General features: G+C 33.2%; 2 protein-coding genes and 1 long non-coding RNA gene across 3 annotated transcripts; 1 reads left to right on the forward strand and 2 right to left on the reverse strand.

Moving 5' to 3' along the window:
- The first annotated feature begins 296 nt into the window (after positions 1–296).
- On the forward strand, positions 297–3,863 carry LOC148274845 (uncharacterized). Its single transcript, XM_088236525.1, has 3 exons — positions 297–415; positions 1,148–1,623; positions 2,881–3,863. Exons 1-3 carry the CDS (start codon positions 366–368, stop codon positions 3,861–3,863), a joined length of 1,509 nt encoding a protein of 502 aa, XP_088092651.1. The 5' UTR covers positions 297–365.
- Positions 3,864–6,461: 2,598 nt separating this feature from the next.
- On the reverse strand, positions 6,462–9,050 carry LOC148274846 (uncharacterized). The gene is made up of 2 exons (XR_015824182.1): positions 8,855–9,050; positions 6,462–7,270 (listed from the first exon to the last, which is right to left on the reverse strand). It is a non-coding gene; the product is annotated as an uncharacterized LOC148274846 (long non-coding RNA).
- A 1,894-nt stretch (positions 9,051–10,944) lies between these two features.
- LOC148274847 (uncharacterized) lies at positions 10,945–19,197 on the reverse strand. Its single transcript, XM_088236523.1, has 3 exons — positions 19,071–19,197; positions 13,221–13,938; positions 10,945–12,247 (listed from the first exon to the last, which is right to left on the reverse strand). Exons 2-3 carry the CDS (start codon positions 13,885–13,887, stop codon positions 11,094–11,096), a joined length of 1,821 nt encoding a protein of 606 aa, XP_088092649.1. The 5' UTR covers positions 13,888–13,938; positions 19,071–19,197; the 3' UTR covers positions 10,945–11,093.
- Positions 19,198–19,429: the final 232 nt, after the last annotated feature.

The following is a 19,429-nucleotide window of genomic DNA, read 5'->3' on the forward strand; positions in this document are numbered from 1 at the left end:
AAGGCTACTAAATACAGGGGTCCAAATATATATTTTAAAAAAATTAAAAAAATATATTTACTATCATTTTGTTTTAATTATTGGATTTGACGACCCACTGAAAGAATGCTGATTTTGCATAAATACTTATAAACTTTATATTAATAGTTATTATTAGAGCTTATTTAAGAATATGTTTATGTGTGCCTATTTTAAGATTCAAAATATTTAAAAAATAAAAACTGATTGATTCAAAAATAACTTCTAGCCGTAATTTCTATGACTATTATCACATTACATTTTTACTGACTTTATCTGTGGTTTTCCTGTCAAGCATGATGAGGAGTACGCGTCTTTGTTGCGTGGCAAATAATACTTAAAATCCAATGCAATCTGGCGATCAAAAGAAGTATATAAATACGAATCTCCATTTTAAGTAAGCAACAATTTGCTGATTGCATCTCAAAATTTATAATTTCGAGAAAAACGTGTTTGAAATTTGAAGAAAATAAATATATTTTTTTTGGGTGTGAAATGATAATATTTATTAATGGTTCTTATTGTATTAAAAAGTGCGTGGAATGACTATATTTTCACTGTTGATTTGATTAGTCTAAGAATTATCAAGATTTTGACAATCACCATAATGTCTACCAGAGTTACAAATTAGGTCAATAAACTTGTTTCCCCATTATAAATAAAAACCACTTCTATTTTACGTTTCAAATTAAGACAATGAACTTGTTTACTCTCAATTTCCCACTATAAATACTTTTTTTAATAACTACTTCTGTTTTACGTTAGAAAAAAATTCAGTACTGTAATTTATATTTAATCAGAGCCTACTGTTGCAAATCAACCGCCATGCCTTAAATTTATTTAAAAAATTAACAAAATATCAATGAAAAAACACGCTCTTGCGCTCTTTAACAAAAAATCCAACCCCGTCGGAAAAATACTAGTGGTATAAATATAACATGGTTATTGCTTCACAAAGAATCGTAAAAAGTGTAGGTAGTATGTGGATACAATTTATATTTTTATTAAAGATAGAAGAAAATATGGATGCCCAGGCATTTACAGAATTTATCTACAACGATTCGGAATGACTAAAAATATTGTAACAAAATAAGTAGAGAATGTGGATAAATAATTTCTTTATTTCCAGGATACATTCTTCAGATTATTTAAAGATTTATTTTGTATCTTTTCTCGACACCGACATTATGGAAATCGCTTCAGTCCATATTAAGGCTGAACCGGGGACTGGTGATGTAAACCAAGATATTCTCCATACTGATGAAGGCGAGACTCCGGTTGTTGCTACTGTGAAGGCTGAGCCGGGGACTGGTGATGTGAAAGGAGAACTTGCTGTGGAAGACGAAAAGCCAGGTGTTGCTGCCGTGAAGACTGAACCGGAGATTGGCGGTATTGAAGGAGATATTCGCCATACTGGGGAAAGGGCGCCATGCCCCTCCAGCAGCGAGGAGCCAGGTGTTGCTGCCGTGAAGGCTGAACCGGGGACCGGTACTGACCAGCCTAGGATAACCAGTGATGAAATTATCTACACAAAGATTGATATTGATTATCCTGAACTTAAACAAGAATGTTTAAATTCCTCTCGATACAATGAAATTGCCCCAAGTAAGTAATACTCCCTTCCACATCATCTGCTCTGACATACGTCTGTGGACTATGAATGATGGTACCCAGAGGTTTTAAACTTCTATATATATTTGGATGATTTAAATAGCGCCATTTTTGTGAAAATCACCTCAAGGGCGCTGTACAATAAATAAATATCCCAGCACTTCTTGCAGCTACAGAGCGCATGGACGGTTGGGATTCTAGTTCCTCGTCTCTAATTATGATATATTACAATAAATTATGATATATAGTAGCTAGATTACAGCACGTCTTGCAGCTACAGAGCCCATGCATGGTTAGATTCTAGTTCCTCGTCTTTAATTATGATATATTACAATAAATTATGATATATGGGAGCTAGATTACAGCACGTCTTGCAGCTACAGTGCGCATGGACAGTAATAAATCTAGCATATTTTTACAGTTTTTTGTTTAATTTTATTTGACGATGAAGTTTAGAGTAAAAGTAATAGTTTAAAAAACGAAATAAACAACAAATTTACATAAATAACAGTTACATTTAAATTTTGATATATATGAGCTAGGTTACAAGTCTTGCAGCTACTGAGCGCATGAACTGTTGGAATTCTAGTCCCCCATTTACTAAATTGGATGAAAGTAGGCCGAATGCTGTTGAAATGCGATCTCTCAGGCGAATGTGTGGTAAAACTATGTACGATAGATCAACGTAACATGATCGGCGTATTTGTGATTTTTAATTTATTTTGCTATAACAGGGCTAGATTGTATGTTTATTCGCATAAAGGAATTATTAAACAGTGTGTCTCCATGTTTTTTTTTAAATGCCTGAACTTTAAAATATTTCGTATTTTACTAGTGGTAACACGATGTTATATCACGCGCGCAAAGGGATTATTTACCTAAGTCTTTTAAGAGTAATTATTTTTTAAAAAAACAACTATTTCAAAATTTAAAAACAAAAACTGGAAAATGCTTCTTTTTATTAATTTTACTATTACTAAAAATATACGGCAAATAGCTTTGATTAAACTTGAGTTATCGAATTAAAATCAATTTATTGGAGATTCGAATCCCCCCTTCAGTCCGGCTAGGTTTTTAAAACTCTGATCATCTTATTCTGTTTAATTCTTCTCGGATATTTTTCTTTTCCAAGAAATGGAACAGTAAAGATACTTACTTAAAGGCTTACCTTTTGAGGCGATTATAAAAATTCTTTAACTATTATAAAAAATTGAAAGTGCCTTCATGTATTTTTCGTGTTTCTTGTTTCAGATTTACTAGCAACGAAGAAATGTTTCGGCTGTTCAGAGTGCCAATATAAATGTTTAAAAAAGAGTAAACTGGTATTACACATGCGCACTCATACTGGCGAGAAACCATATTTATGCTCTGAGTGCCTATTTAAATGTTCACATAAAAGTAACTTAAAATCACATATGTTAACGCATACCCGCACAAAAACATTCTCATGCTCTGTGTGCGAATTTCAATTTTCTTGTAAGAGTAATTTGAAGAGGCATTTGTTAACAACTCATGCAGGTGAGATAAAACCATTCTCATGTTCAGAATGCCAATTTAAATGTTCACAAAAAAGTCACTTAAAATCACACATGTTAACGCATACTGGAGAGAAACCATTTTCATGTTCTAGGTGCCGAAAAAAATTTTCGCAAAAAAGTAACTTGAAATCACACATGTTAACACATACCGGTGATAAACCATTTTCTTGCTCAGAATGCCAATTTAAATGTTCACAAAAAAGTCACTTAAAATTACATATGTTTACGCATACCGGAGAGAAACCATTCTCATGTTCTAGGTGCCTATATAAATGTTCTCAGAAAGGTACTTTAAATTCACACATGTTAACACATACCGGTGAAAAACCATTTTCATGTTCAGAATGCCATTTTAAATGTTCACAAAAACGTCACTTGAAATCACACATGTTTACGCATACCGGAGAAAAACGATTCTCATGTTCTAGGTGCCTTTATAAATGTTCTCAGAAAAGTACTTTAAATTTACACATGAGTACCCATTTTAGTGAAAAACCATTCTCATGCTCAGAATGCGAATACAAATGTTCATTAAGAAGTACTTTAAAATCACACATGTCGACTCATACTGGCAAAAAAATATTCTCCTGCTCTGATTGTGAATACAAGTTTACCAAAAGAAGTGGTCTAATTCATCATTCATTAAAACACATTGGTGAGAAAGTTTTAACTGTTAAATTAATAAAAATGATTTAATATTTAATGAATTTTTACTATTATTTATGTAATATAATTTATTTTTTTCATTTTTATCATTTAAAATCCTGAGGTGAGATTCATCTAATTGAATTATTTCACCTACATACTAGGCAACGCCTGAAAACGTTATTTATTCAAGTTCTATACTTCTTCATGGACCAGGTGGATTTATCAACAATATTTTGAGTTTGTCCAAATTTTTGTAGACAAGGACTGGATTCGACTCCCTGGGGAGTTGTTTATATTAACTTATTACAACAGAGGTGAAGAACATTTAAGAGATGGTAATATAGAAGTCTATGCATCTACCGGGCTTAGGACCTGTCAATGTTGCCTAGTATGTAGGTGAAATAATTCAATTAGATGAATCTCACCCTCATAAATATAGGTTTCAGCTCTTTAACTTCACAAACATCAACAGATGAAAGAATTGAGGAATATAGATGTTCAAATATGGACAGAATGGTGAATGTTACACAGTGTGTAAAGTGGCCACTTAAACCAGGCAATGACAGGTCCTAAGCCCTGTAGATGCCTAGACTTCTATATTACCTTCTCTTAAATATACTTCATGTCTGTTGTAATATGTTAGGTTTATTAGATTAATTCCGTTTTTATTTTATTATCATGTTAATTCTGTTAAATAACTAATTTAAGACATGTTTTATTTATTGTAAAATGTTTCCCTTTGGCACGGGACAAGGGAACATTATTGTAAATAATAAAAAATAATACGAAATTCTAAAAATATAAATAAATAAAATAAAATTGTTTTTAAAAGTGGTAAGTTTTTGTTTATTTGTTTGCAGACTTAAAAGGAAAAAAAAAAATCTTTAAATTATGAGGTGATGCAAAACGTATTTTATCCTATATATATAGTGCGGCGGCCTCCATGGTGTAGCGGTCAAGACGCACGAAGGTTCCGGGTTGGATTATGTATGGAAATATGTTATTTTCCTTAAGCCCGGGTATTCTGTGCCGCAATTCACCACTATTATTGGGCCTTCTGGCCCGTTGTGGTGCATAGTTTAAAAAAATAATTGTACAAAATGAAAATTGAATATAAAAGGCAATGTTCGTATGTGTGTCCTCGCTAGACTAAATAACTACTCGACCGATTTACGTGCGGTTTTCAACAAAATGATGAGCTTTGCCACGGGCGTATTTATAGGTATTAAAATCTTCAATCTGTTAAGTAGAACAAATCTAAGGAGCGTTTATTTTTATCATTCCAGGGCCGCGATTTTGAACGGCTAACTTCATCGGTATGTACTGAGACGGTAAAAACTAATATCGATATATAATTCAAAGTATTTTCGTCGGTAACCGGTAATTGAACATGTTTAGAAATAAAAATTGTAAACATATTCCATTTTTCACGCAGAAAACTTAATTTTACTTTGTAGATAAAATTGAAAAGAAATATTTACTTCCCATCATAATCGAGGCCCAGGGCTACATTAGACGAGAATGCATGTACAAAAGAAAATGTAAGGATGTTATTAACAATATTTTATGTTTCGGAATTCAAACATAAACAAGTACTTAGGTACCTAGTTGAATTCGATATTTGATTATTCATTATTTTTAGATTTGGAATTCAATCATTAGCATCTAGGTTCCTACTTAACAACAAAAAGTTGCACCATATTTTGTCCTTTTATCCGAACAGTTTTTATATGTATTCACGCACAATCAGGCATTTGGGTTTCAAATGAAATATCTAGCTCACGTCAAAACCGGCTGGAGGTGAAAGAACGACTGAATACGCATCGGTCATGACTGAGTGTTTTGGCATGAGTTAAGTGTCATAATTTTAGAGGGCTCATGGTGCGTCTATGTTTACTATCTAAATATATAAGTCAATGGTTTTATTTACATTACATTTTACATTTTCTTTTGCACCACAACAGGCCAGGAGGCCTAATTACAGTGGTGAATTACATCACAGAGCACCCAGGCTTGAGAAAAATCACATTTTAATTTTTGTGTTCTCACCGGGAATCGAACCCGGAACCTTCCGTACGTGAGTCAAGCGTCTTGACCACTACACCACGGAGGCCGCCGGTGAGGTGAGACGCTTGAGGTGAATAATTTTGTTCCTACTATCCAAAACACTAATACATAATAATTAAAAATACATAATATGCACACCAAACGACAAATTGTAGATATGACTTGTTTTTTTATGGCAGAAAATTCTTTGATTCAACAAATCAAATATTTAATATTATTATCTATATGTATAATCATTTGTGCCCAAAAACAGTGCCCAATTACGATAAAGAGAAGAAAAACGTGTAAAGCAAGACGGATAATCGTTCAAAGAATCGCAAAAATGTTGCGTTGAATATTTAAGAAAATATGGAAGCAATATGGTGTATTATCAAACATCGGCATTTTAAAGCATTTATTCACGACACCTCGCCGTGCATACAGTCGAACTGTAGATAGGGGTGATTCTGCAGCTGCTATTTGACCGGCTATCTCGGGTGAGGGAGCTTTCTTCAGGCTGGGTCTGCGGCAATATTCTCCAAAGGGGCAGGCGGCAACGTCGAAGGCGAAGAGGGCGTAGATTTAATAAAACACGCAGAGTCTTGATTAATACACACTTTTATTTACAAAAAACACAGGGGTTTTATTAACAAATTTGTTCCGTGTCGCGGTCGGGCACGGTACGAGACAGCATACATAGGCCGCAAGGGAGAGCGAGAAAGGGTCGGACTTTCCCGGCTTATATCGTAGCGCTCTCTCCCATTGGCTGGACAATTTTATATTTTGTTTCTACTCTCATGCTTATGAAGTCCGATAATTCCCTCGGGATATGTTTCACATATGAAACGAGTATGTAGGCCTCTTCCCCGTATCTTAATTTATGTACAAATGATACAGGAAAATATATTACATACTGATAAAAAGGGTGACACAAGTTGGATTGGACAAGGTCTGATTCCCCGCAATCCGATACAAATATGTGGCTAGGGTCTCGATATTCTAACTTCTACCCCTGCGAGTGACACAATTTACCGTCTTTATTTAAGGGGCAGCTAGTTAGATTACAAATTGAGACTCCTAGCTGAAAATAAGCATGAAAACCCGACATATAAATAATACTGTAAAACACAATCGTACACTCTCGTCCGAGCGCCACTCGTCGCCCTGGCGGCCACTCGGGAAGCTTCGGTCGCGGCCGGGGGGTTTGACCGCCTCTCCGCGGTCATTCCAACGATTTTTCCCGTGCAGCTAGCACCTCCGACTGGGAGCCCGCAAAAGGGCCGCTCTGCTTGGTATCGATTGTCGATGTTTAATGTTCGCCGCGCCACAGGCCGCGTTCTATCTCCCTTTGCCGCACGCGCGGCGATGTCCGATACAGCATTGTTAGGCGATTGCAGGTAATTGTTACACTATATAGACAAAAAACGGACAGGTCTCTTTTATTGCGCATTCCTTATAAATATATTCCTCGAGAAATTTAATAAAGCAACAAAATTCAATGTTTCATAATACATTTAAACCATCCACTGAAATTACATTTGTGTACTGATTTGATCTAAGAATATTGATTTCTCTTAATTTAACAAGGGGCTCGCTGGCCCGAGTTAAATTTAAGAGCCCCCTGCAGCCCCCCCTCCTTATAGGTAAATGATTCACAATCGATACATGCTATTTTCTATCTGGAAAAAAACATTTTATTCCATCGAGAAAGTTCTTATTAATAAACGGCAAAATTAACTAATTTCTTTCTGACGCGCGAAGCCGCGGGGAACCTAGTTCGTAATTAAAACACACACCACAATAACAATAATAAAACGATTCTTCAACACCCTTTCTGAATGAAATAACATAACTTACCTTAAATACATTAACCTTTCATATTAAGTAACTTCTGAAATAATTATACGTAATCATTTTGTCCATAAATCTGCTAATTCTCATTCTGAAGGCATTTAAAACAACGGTAAAATTTTACGAATTATTTATTTGCAATACGTTTAATTTACTTTCGATTTCTTCATACCAGTATTAAGCATTTTCACTTTTCATTGAAAGTGTACTTTTTTCTACTTTCCTCTACTTTTTCAACTGTTTCAAGGCAAAAAATATTTTTTGAGAAGGGGACTATGGGAGTCTGGGCATTTACAGGGCTTATGACCTGTCATTGGCTGGTTTAAGTGGCTACTTTAGACACTGTGTAACATTCTGCCTATGTTTGAACATCCACATTTCCTCAACTCTTCCATCTGTTGACTTTTGTGAAGTAAAGAGCTGAAACCTTTATCATGCAGGTGAGATTCATCCGGCTGAACCAAATCACCTACTAGGCAACGAATACTTATTTTTATCATTAAAGTTGGATCTTAGGGTTATATTCTTCGTGATCTGGCAATATTACTCGGTGACTTTAAGTATGCGCGCGGCGAAAGTTTGTCCAAGTGGGGGAATTATTGGACACAGTCCGATGTATTCAAATATGATTCTACGCTCCTTCTGGACTATTCTTAATTCTATGGCAAAAGCGTAATTTTTCCATTTATATTTAGTCAATTTTATTTTGTTTCTTTTAAATTTAAGGCGGTCGATTTGCAACAGTAAGCTGTGATAAATATAAATTACAGTACCGATTTCTTCCCCAACGTAAAATAGAAGTGGTTTTTTTCCAATATTCACTTCTGTATTGTCCTAATTTTGAAAAATATATATGTGTTTTTAAAATGAGGAAACAAGTTTATTGTCCTAATTTGAAACTATCTGGTAGACAGTATGAAACAAGGTTATTGTCATAATCTTGATAATCGAATCAACAATTTTACAGTGAAAATATGATCATTCCACGCACTTTTTTATACAAACAGAAGTATTAATATTATTATTTCACAAGCAAAAAAAAATTATTTATTTTCTGCGAATTTCAAACAGTTTTTTCTCGAAATGATGAATTTTGAGATGAGTCACTTTAGTTATTTGTGCATAAGCGAATTGTTACTCACTTTTAACGAAGGTTCGTATTTAAATACTTCTATTGATCGCCAGATTATATTAGATTTTGAGTATTATTTACGGGGACGCGTACTCCTTGTTGTGCCTGACAGGAAAACCACAGATAAAATCAATAAAAATGTAATGTGATAATAGCCGTAGAAGTTACGGCTAGAACCTATTAGTAAAATGTTTTAGTCAATTAGTATGTATCTATTTTTCTTAAATTTTGAATCTTAAAATAGGCACACATAAAAATATTCTTATATATGCTCTAATAATTATTATTTCTTCTTCTTCTTTTTCCACATCCACTCCTTAGTGAAGCACGTGGACATCACCAGTTGCCTCTAGGAGACCCTATCGCCAGTCAGCACTCTCGCTTCTTCCCATGTCAATCCAGCGCCCCTTAATTCCACCGAATAAAATCTAAAGATCGTCTTTGACAGCCTTCCAGGACGGCGTGATCCCGCAGGTTTAAAGAAGAGTCAACTTGGGTTGAGGTTCTCCTGAGGCATGCGCAGCACGTGTCCAAGCCAGATCCACTGCCGCATCCTCAAGACGCTCGTTATAGGAGGCTGCTGCGTCTGTTCTCGGGCTTCAATGTTAGTTATAAAATCGAACCACCTTATACCTAATATTCTTCTCAAGCACTTACTCTCAAATCGCAGAAATTTGGTGTTTTGAGCTTTGGTAAGGTGCCAAGATTTGCACTTATATAAGAGAACTGGCATTACACCAGAGTTGAATAATCGGCATTTCGTTTTGACCGAGAATAGACTAGAGTTCCAGACAACACGCATCATGTTAAAAGTTGCTCCAGCAATTCCTAGGCGGGTTACGAGCTCTTTATGCTGTGCATGCTTCCATCCTCAGTTATGTTTACTCCCAAGTATTTAAAGCTGTTAACTTTTTTAAAGTTTATATTTGAAGCACTAACTTTTCTTTAAATAACTATTTATATAAAGTTTATTAGTATTTATGCAAAATCAGCATTCTTTATGCGAGTCGTCCCATACAACAATTATAGCAAAATTATAGTAGGTAATCACATCACACTATATTTTTTTATGTTTCAAATTAACATCTGTATATTTATGTTATACAAAATAAGACAGAATTTAAAAAAAAATATTTTTTTTGTGTTAAGGAAGAATAAGTAAATGACAAATCATAGAATAAATAATAGTCCAGAAACCGCATACGAACATCAAACAGAACTCGACTCAACTACTCATAAATGATTAGTTTTACGTTTTGACCCATTAGTTTCTTTGTAGACGCCGCTCAGTACGCAACTCCCGATTTTAATTCAACTATGCCATTTTGTGTCCTTTTAAAGTGTAGAATTACTGCTAGGATCTCAAAGAAACAGGATGGGATCACATTTCATCTGTAATTAGCAAATGAATGTGTAAGTAGCAAATACATTACTTAAAAATTAAATTATTTTTCCATCTGTCAGATTGTCGAAGAAATCAAAATGGTCATTTCGTTAGTGTTTCCAGGGTAGTAATTTTTTTAACCCTACTTAGCTCAGAGAGTTAATGAAAATTGGATCTCTGATTGAACAACTCTGTGGTGGTTATTTGACCGACATAATCTTTAAAACATCAAATATTATTTAACATGATATAAAAATATCCGTTTTCAGTGAAATATTTTTTTTTACATTTTAAGTTCAAAGTTCATTAATTCAATTGCTCTAATTAAATAACCTATCTACTCTGTTGTGTCAATCAATGTTTCCGCGTGCACAATAAAATTTTAGAGAAATAAACATATTGCTTTTTTTTAACCTTGCATTTGTGTTATGATTTTTATTTTCCCATCAAGCAACATTACGCTCCGACCTCACGAATGCGCGCGGCGAAAGTAGGACATAGTGGGGGAATTATTGGACACAGCCAGATGTATTCAAAAATGATTCTACGCTCCTTCTGGACTATTCTTAATTCAATGTGATAAATTTGAATAGAAAGTTGACATTTTCAAAATATAAATTACAAATTACTTACGTCTACCATGAGACGACTTTTCACGAGTTAGAACTCACGCCTCGCTTGATGAGGCGATTTTCACAGAAAGAAAACAATCTACATGTGCTTCCATGTTCGAAACAGCTTTATTTGATTCAACAACGTTATGAGTATTTTCAAATGTTTGCAGACTGGCTGGATTTTTACTTAAATATATTAAAGTATTTCAAAGTATCCGGGTGTTGAGCTAAAGAACTTAAGTCAACAAGTCTTAATTTTCCATTTTCATTAATTTCACAGTTAAAACTTTCTCACCGATGTGATTTAATGAATGATGAATTAAATCACTTCTTTCAGAAAACTTGTAATCACAATCGGAGCAAGAGAATGTTTTTTCGCCAGTATGGATAAACATGTGTGATTTTAATTTACTCTCTTGCGAACATTTGAATTGGCACTCTGAGCAAGAAAATGGTTTCTCGCCACTATGAACTACCATGACGTGCCTGTTGAAATTATGTTTCAACAAACTTGTATATTTGCACATTGAACATGAGAAAGTTCTCTCAGCGGTATGGGTTAGCATGTGCGATTTTAAACTAATCCTACAAGAAGATTTGAATTGGCACTCTGAGCAAGAAAATGGTTTCTCTGGAGTGTGCATTATCACAACATGCCTATTTAAATTATGTCTGAACAAACTTTTATATTTGCACAATGAGCATGAGAATATTTTGTCACCAGTATGAGTTAACATGTGCGATTTTAAACTACCCCTACAGGAACATTTAAATTGGCACTCTGGGCACGAGAATTTTTTTTCACCAGTATGAGTTAACATGTGTGATTTTAAAGTACCTTTCAGAGAACACTTATATTGGCACCATGAACATGAGAATGGTTTCTCTCCGGTATGTGTTAACATGTGTGATTTCAAGTGGCCTTTTTGTGAACATTTGAATTTGCATTCTGAGCATGAGAATGGTTTCTCACCGGTATGTGTCAACATGTGTGTTTTCAAAGTACCTTTATGTGAAAATTTGAATTGGCATTCTGAGCATGAGAATGGTTTCTCACCAGTATGAGTTAACATGTGTGTTTTCAAAGAACTTTTTTGTGAACATTTGAATTGGCACTCTGAGCATGAGAATGGTTTCTCACCACCATGAGTTAACATATGCCTCTTTAAACTACTATTAGAAGAACATTTAAATTTGCACACGGGGCATGAAAATGGTTTTATACCGGTATGCGTTAACATGTGTGATGTCAAGTGACTTTTTTGTGAAAATTTAAATTGGCACACTGAACATAAATATGGTTTCTCGCCGGTATGAGTGCGCATGTGCAATACCATTTTACTATTCTTTAGACATGTATATTGACACTCTGAACAGTTGAAATATTTCTTCTTCGCTAGTAAACCTGGAACAAAAACACGAAAAATAAGACACTTTAAATTTTATAAAAAGCTAACGAAAGTAAAAAAAGAGTAAAAAGTTGAAAAATTTCTATAATCGCCTTCTATAATAATTCTTCTATAATATCTTCTATAGTAAAACTGCCGGAACCTCAATTTCCTATCAGCAATATTTCAAGTAGGCTTTATGTCCTTTACGTACCAGCCACTGGCGGCTCCTGACCGAAAACATTGGCAGTGCATTTCTGTACATTTTGTCAAATTGTGTATTATTAAGTTCAATAATATTATGATAGGTCTGACGTGATAAACGAGCAATAGTATGATAGCCCGCGCATCGGAACCAGAAACGCTAAATGCGCCCAACATAATACGCACGTTATAGTCAACTAAATTCGTACTAATATCATGTCATTACGCATGTTCAAAGCGACATTACAAACGAACTTCAAATCTGCGCATGCGTTGGCAATGCCCGGAATATGTATATTATCTTCTCCCTCTAACGCACAGTTCATCGGTATGAAGCATTGTCTGTCTCGCTCAAATGACGATTTTAGGAGATTATTATTATGGATAACTTATATAGCGCCATTTTCGTAATAAAATAACTAAAAATATGATATATTTCTTACAAATTCAGGGTAAAAGATTGCGCAAAACAGAACATGCATTGGAACGATTGCGCATGCATAGACAGATGAGAAAATCGTCCGCTAGAGTCGATTTCGCTAGATCTTTTGGCGCTAGTATTGAATATTATGATGTTTACGTGTATAATATTGCAACGAATCCCTGTTTCTTTGTACCTACCTATAACATATTTTTACTATCAATAAAATTATTAATTTATTTCCTCAATTTTTACTTGGCAGTGCACTGCACTTATGCACATACTAAGGAACCGCCTCTGGTACCAGCATCCATAGTCCATAGACGTATATTAGAGCAGATAATGTGGAAGGAAGTTTAACTTACTGGGGCCAATTTCATTGTAACGAGATGAATTCAAACATTCTTGTTTAAGTTCAGGATACTCAATATCAATCTTTGTGTAGATAATTGTATCACTGGTTGGCCTTAGCTGGTCAGTACTGGTCCCCAATTCTACCTTCACGGTAGCAACACCTGGCCCCTCGCTACTGGAGGGACATGGCGCCCTTTCCCCAGTATGGAAAATATCTCCTTCATTACCGCCAGTCCCCGGTTCAGCCTTCACGGTAGCAAAGCCTGGATTCTCGCCTTCCCCAGTATGGAGAATATCTTGGTTTACATAACCAGTCCCCGGTTCAGCCTTCACGGTAGCAAAGCCTGGATTCTCGCCTTCCCCAGTATGCAGAATATCTTGGTTTACATAACCAGTCCCCGGTTCAGCCTTCACGGTAGCAAAGCCTGGATTCTCGCCTTCCCCAGTATGCAGAATATCTTGGTTTACATAACCAGTCCCCGGTTCAGCCTTCACGGTGACAACACCTGGCTTCTCGTCTTCCTCATTATGGAAAATACCTCGTTCGACATCGCCAGTTCCAAGTTCAACCTTCACGGTAGCAAAACCTGGATTCTCGCCTTCCCCAGTATGGAGAATATATCCTTCTATATCACCAGTCCCCGGTTCAGCCTTAATGTAGACTGAAGCTATTTCCATAATTTCGGTGCCGAGAAAAGATATAAAAGCAAATTATCTGAAGAATTTATCCTGGAAAGAAATAATTTTTTTTATACTATCATTAAAATTTGGTAAGGTATCCAAAATAGAACACATTTATCGATAATTTCAAACGTTACGAATCATTGATTCTTGCTGGTGGCATTTATTGTTAGCTTGGTAGGGTATTTTTTGTGAATGCAGTTTTTTATTTATTTATTTATTTATTTTGTTCATTAACGCCCAAAAGGCATTTACAAAAAATAAAAATGAAATACATGCTAACATACTAAATAATAAACAGAATATACCGAAAAAATATGTGAAATTAGTTAGAAAAAATATGATAAAAAGTTTTACAAAGTAAAAAGAAAAACAATAATAACAAAGGTATGCAAGAAAAAACAGTAAGCATATAAACAAAAAATGCAAAGATATAAGCTTATGAAATAAATTTTGTAAGGCAAACAATAAATAAAGTGTTACGGTAAGCAAGAAAGACATTTTTAAGTTAAATTAATAAACAAGCGAGCATATATTATCACGAAAAAATATGAAATAAAAATATGTATCTATGAAATGCGTATTTGCCAATGCTGCAATGCAATTTGATATAATAGTAAAAAATAAAAATCAAGTATAAAGTAATAAAAATAAACAAGTAAGTATTTTTTTAATTTATGAAATTAAATTGCCAATAATAGTTTGACGAGCGGCTACAAATAAACTTGATATTGTGGACTTATACTTAGACAGTTGATTGGTAAGATTCCACAATAAGAATAAGACAAAAATAAATAAGAATTTAATTCAGTCAAAAGTGATTTATTTTGGATAGCTTACCAAATTTTATGTGGAATATTACCAATTGACTGCATTTATTATAAATATCCTACCCAGCTAAAAATAAAATAATAAATGCCACAAGCAAGCATCAAAGATTCGTTACGTTTGAAATTAAAAAATTGCGTATTATTATATGATGTTATTCGATGCTGAGAAAAAATGTCGTTTTGTATGTCGTCTGTATAGCATTCATTGTTCTGCCTAAAGGCAGTTGATTTCCACATTCTTGACTTATTTTATAACAATATTTTAAGTCATTTCGAATCGTTGTAGATAAATTCTGTAACTGCCTGGGCATCCATATTCTTTTAAGCTTCACCTCTGTTAAAAATATCAAAATATTGAGATCAATTCCAGCAAGGAAAAATACAGACATCCTCTAAAATGATCTGGCATAGCCAAAATTATGTTAAGGAGGTTAGAAATCATTAATCAAGCAATAGTCATCAAATATTTTTAAAATTATGAATGTTTTAGGGTCAGACCCCACAAATAAGCAAATAAAAGAAATTTAGTAAATTGAATTTTTAAAGCAACATGATTTATAAATATGAGAAAGAGTACAGGTCCGAGGCTGGATTCTTGTTTTTTCATTTTTATTCATTCACATCTTATAAAAAAAACCAAAGGATATGGAATAAGGAGAGCCAGTAAAATTTAAAAGCAGGAACATCAAAAAAATGTTTGCAAAAACATCATATGTGAATTAATAAAAATGAAAAAAAACAAATTATATAAATGATCAAAGTCTAACTGAATTTTTTTGAAAACGATTAATCATTTTATTTAACTGTGAAGATTATTATAATAATCCTGACCATTTCTTGAACACAATTGTTTTTGGTAAGGTATTCAAAATTAATATAATTGGATTTAATTAAAATTATTTAAAAAATCTGATTTATTTATTTAAACGCCTTTTAGGCTTTTACATGTTTTGTATTTATAAATATAAAGACTGACATGTATTTAAAACACAAGTAGTAGCAAATACAAATGAATGTACAAGAGTGTACAGCGTGACGTTTCGTCTTGTTAGGACATTATCAAACGATCATCTTAGTATACCCTAATGGATTTTTGATTTTTGGATTGTGCCACTTTGTTGCATAACGAAATTTCATATTTCTCGAATTTTTTAATCGTAGTAAACTTGAATATATCGTGGGTCTACAAAGAAAACCGGTTAACTACGCTTTGGCATATTTGAGTTATGAATACCATTAACTTTAAATTTTTATCCTCTATCTACCAGTGGCGAATGGTAACTTTATTTACGGGTAAGCTATAAAAAAATGTCATATATTTGTACCTGAATAGGAGGTACATAATATAATGTAAGTAATATGTACTATAAATTGATATTTTTCTGTGGTTCTGTGTGATACAACAACTCATCCATGAAATCTACTCAAACGATGTAACTTCGTGATATATTATATTATTTAGATATATTAACCATTGCTGTAATATATAATTCATTAAAAAATAAATAAAAAATACCACTATGAATTCAGTCGATATCAGGTATTCAATTGAAATGTCAACTGGCCGAATTGTTCTAGTAATTAAAGTAATTATGATCTTATGTCAAAAGTACCATCTCAAAGAAAAATAGTCTTTAAAAAACGATGTCCGAAATATTGTTTTCCAAATCAAGAATCTTCAAATAATTTGTGTAATTTGCAAGTTTAATCTAGGAGAAGAAACCCGCACTGGGGTTAATACATTCAAAATATAGTATACTTATTTGTATGAAAAAATAAGCTGGAATAATTGGCTAGTTTCTTGGCTCACCGCAGGCGCTGGGCGCGCTTTATTAAAATTTATATTTATATTAGGATAAAAATACAAACGGTGGAAATGATTTAAAATAAATGTTAATATTTTTTTTTCTGTTAATAAAGTTACAATAAAACATTATTATAGGTAGGCAAATATAATGGTAAGCTGTGCATAATCGCTTCTATACACGATTCGCCCCTGCTATCTACAGGTAAAATCGACTAAATGATATTACCGCCATTAACTGAGTTTCAGACAATTGTAGAACGAGTAAAAAATAAATATAGCATTTCTTCTCAAATCTTTACAAAAATAAACACTTAAGTGATTTTAAGTTATTATATTTCAACTGAAGTTTATGTTTTTAATAATGAATATACTAGGAAAAACGGTTAGGTGTCTTTGTCTGGTTTTCGTTCATCCAAAGTTTTTATTAAAGTTATACAAAACAGGAGTCATTCCCGGAGAATTCCATCATTGGTAAAAGAGTCTTTCCACTTGCGCTAATGTGATAGATGCTTTATATGAGGATGAAGACAGTGTTGAATTCGATACATCACAAATTCAGTTAGACAATGTCACCGGCTAACTCAACCAGCACAAATTTCTTCACAAGGAAAATCAGCTAAATGCGGATTTTATTTTTCTTATCTTACTTTTTTTCTCAAAATTCTGTTGCTTTTTATTTCATATAAATTCTGTAATGTATAAAAATGTGTTTCATAAATAATAAACAATGAGTGTTTAAAAAAAAAAAAACGAAACTAGATTTTTAATGAACAACCAAACTTTAAAATTCAATTTACGCAAAACTGGCTTTTGGCAGTAGCTTGTATACCCACGATATAGAATAATTACTTAGAACAAAAAAAACTCACAGATGTTTAACATAACAACTTGCAGTAAATAATTTAAGTCACGTTTTTTTAATTGAGGATCGAACGCAAAATAAAGTTGATCGAGCACATCAACTTTATATTGAAATGAAATATCGGTGATTGATTGAAAAGCGAATGAAGTTGTAATCGTCGCCAATTTTGGTACCGAAAACAAAATTCCCGCTAATGAGAGAAATTGCAAATCATTAAATCGCCATTAATCCAAGTAACAGAATTGTCTCACTGTGATTTCTATAACATCCGTGCAATCGCTCGTTGTTTTCCTCGAAATTTACGAAACACCAGGTACGCCTTGTAAAACCTTTGGCGATGAGTCAGCCCCAGTTCGCAAACCAGGAAGCGAGACGAGGAAGAGAAAGCAAAATGATAATCTTGCTTCAGTTAACCTTTAACCAGCTCTTCTGTCCAAACCAACCATCTGAAGAAAGATCACAAAGAAAGAAGAGAAGATTCTATCTTAATAAAAATATAAATAGCATCCACATACACTTTTTATGATTCTTTGTCGAGCAATGACCATCTTATATTTATACCAATAGTATTTTTCCGACGGGAGAGTTGAATTTTTTAGTACAGAGCGCAACAGCGTGATTTTTCCATTAATATTTTGACAATTTTCTATGTCATTATAATTTGATCTAATAAATTTTACTATGTATTTTTATTGTTATTTATTGTGGCTTGACACGGGCATAGCCTAAAAAGCCTTAATAAGTTCATAAATATTTAATTTTGTAATTTTAAATAAATAAAATTGTATTAATTTATTTTTACATAAACGGCATAAATTGCCTTTAACATATATTGAACATAAATATGAAAAAAAAATACATATTTATAAATACATAACAAAAATGATAAAATTTCATAACTATAACTATAGGAACAAGTAGGAACACATGAGCAACCAAAAATATTAACGAAATAAATACATAAATATGAAAAAGCAAAAAAGGAAAACATTTTAAATATAAAGATAATTTTAAGAATTATATTGCGAGAGAAAAAAAGATATCTGACTCGTTTTATAACTATCAAGACCAGAACCAAATATATCAGCCTTATCCTCATACTGATTACCATATCTGTGGAGCCTAGGGATAGGCGAATGCATGTGATAGTCGTTCCTAGAACTTGCAGAACAAAAAGGAGATCTGTGGCGGGTATGTCGACCAGGTACACGGAAACACAACATTTGATTTTGTTTCTAATAAATTTAAGGCGTCGCGGTCGATTTGCAACAGTAAGCTCTGATTAAATATAAATTTAGTACTGATTTTTTTCCTAACGTAGAATAGAAGTGGTTTTCTCTAATGTTCACTTCTGTATTGTCATAATCTCGAAAAATATATATTTGTATTTAGTAGGGAATTGATAGTCAACAAGTTCATTGACCTAATTTGGAACTATCTGGTAGATAATATTAAACAAAGTGACTGTCAAAATCTTGTTAATGCTTCGACTAATCAAATCAACAATTTAAAAGTTAAAATATAACCATTCCACGCATTTTTATTCACAATAAGAAGTATTAATATTATCCGACACGCAAAAAATAATATTTATTTCCTTAAAATTCCAAACACGATATTCTCTAAACCATAAATTTTGAGATGAGTCACTTTAGTTCTGCATCAGCGAATTGTTACTTACTTTTTACGGAGATTCGTATTTAAATACTTCTTTTGATTGCCAGATTATATTGTATTTTATGTATTATTTGCCGACGCAGCCGAGACGCATACTGCTTATGGCCTAAAGCTCTTGTCAGGAAAACCACAGATAAAATCAGTTAAATTGTAATGTCGTAGAAATTACGGCTAGAAGTTTTTTTATTTACAATAAATTTAATGTTTTGAATCTTAAAATAGGCACACATAAACATATTCTTATGTAAGATCTAATAAAACTACAGTTTAGTAGTAATTATGCACAATCAGCATTCATGTGTGGGTCGTCAAATTCAATAATTAACTGCATTATTAAAAAATGGATATATTTTTCGTGTTTCA

The sequence above is a fragment of the Micrasema longulum genome, unplaced genomic scaffold (genome assembly GCF_059751315.1).
Source record: "Micrasema longulum isolate JH-2025_06_02 unplaced genomic scaffold, ASM5975131v1 h1tg001567l, whole genome shotgun sequence".
NCBI lineage: Eukaryota > Metazoa > Arthropoda > Insecta > Trichoptera > Brachycentridae > Micrasema > Micrasema longulum.

Bases quoted from the DNA above. Each gene is read 5' to 3' on its own strand.
- LOC148274845 (XM_088236525.1), top strand. From the start codon at position 366: ATGCAATCTGGCGATCAAAAGAAGTATATAAATACGAATCTCCATTTT. The intron at 416-1,147 runs GTAAGCAACAAT...CTTTATTTCCAG, and splicing joins AATACGAATCTCCATTTTAA to GATACATTCTTCAGATTATT. The intron at 1,624-2,880 runs GTAAGTAATACT...TTCTTGTTTCAG, and splicing joins ATACAATGAAATTGCCCCAA to ATTTACTAGCAACGAAGAAA.
- LOC148274847 (XM_088236523.1), bottom strand. From the start codon at position 13,887: ATGGAAATAGCTTCAGTCTACATTAAGGCTGAACCGGGGACTGGTGAT. The intron at 12,248-13,220 runs GTAAGTTAAACT...TTTTTGTTCCAG, and splicing joins TTACAATGAAATTGGCCCCA to GTTTACTAGCGAAGAAGAAA.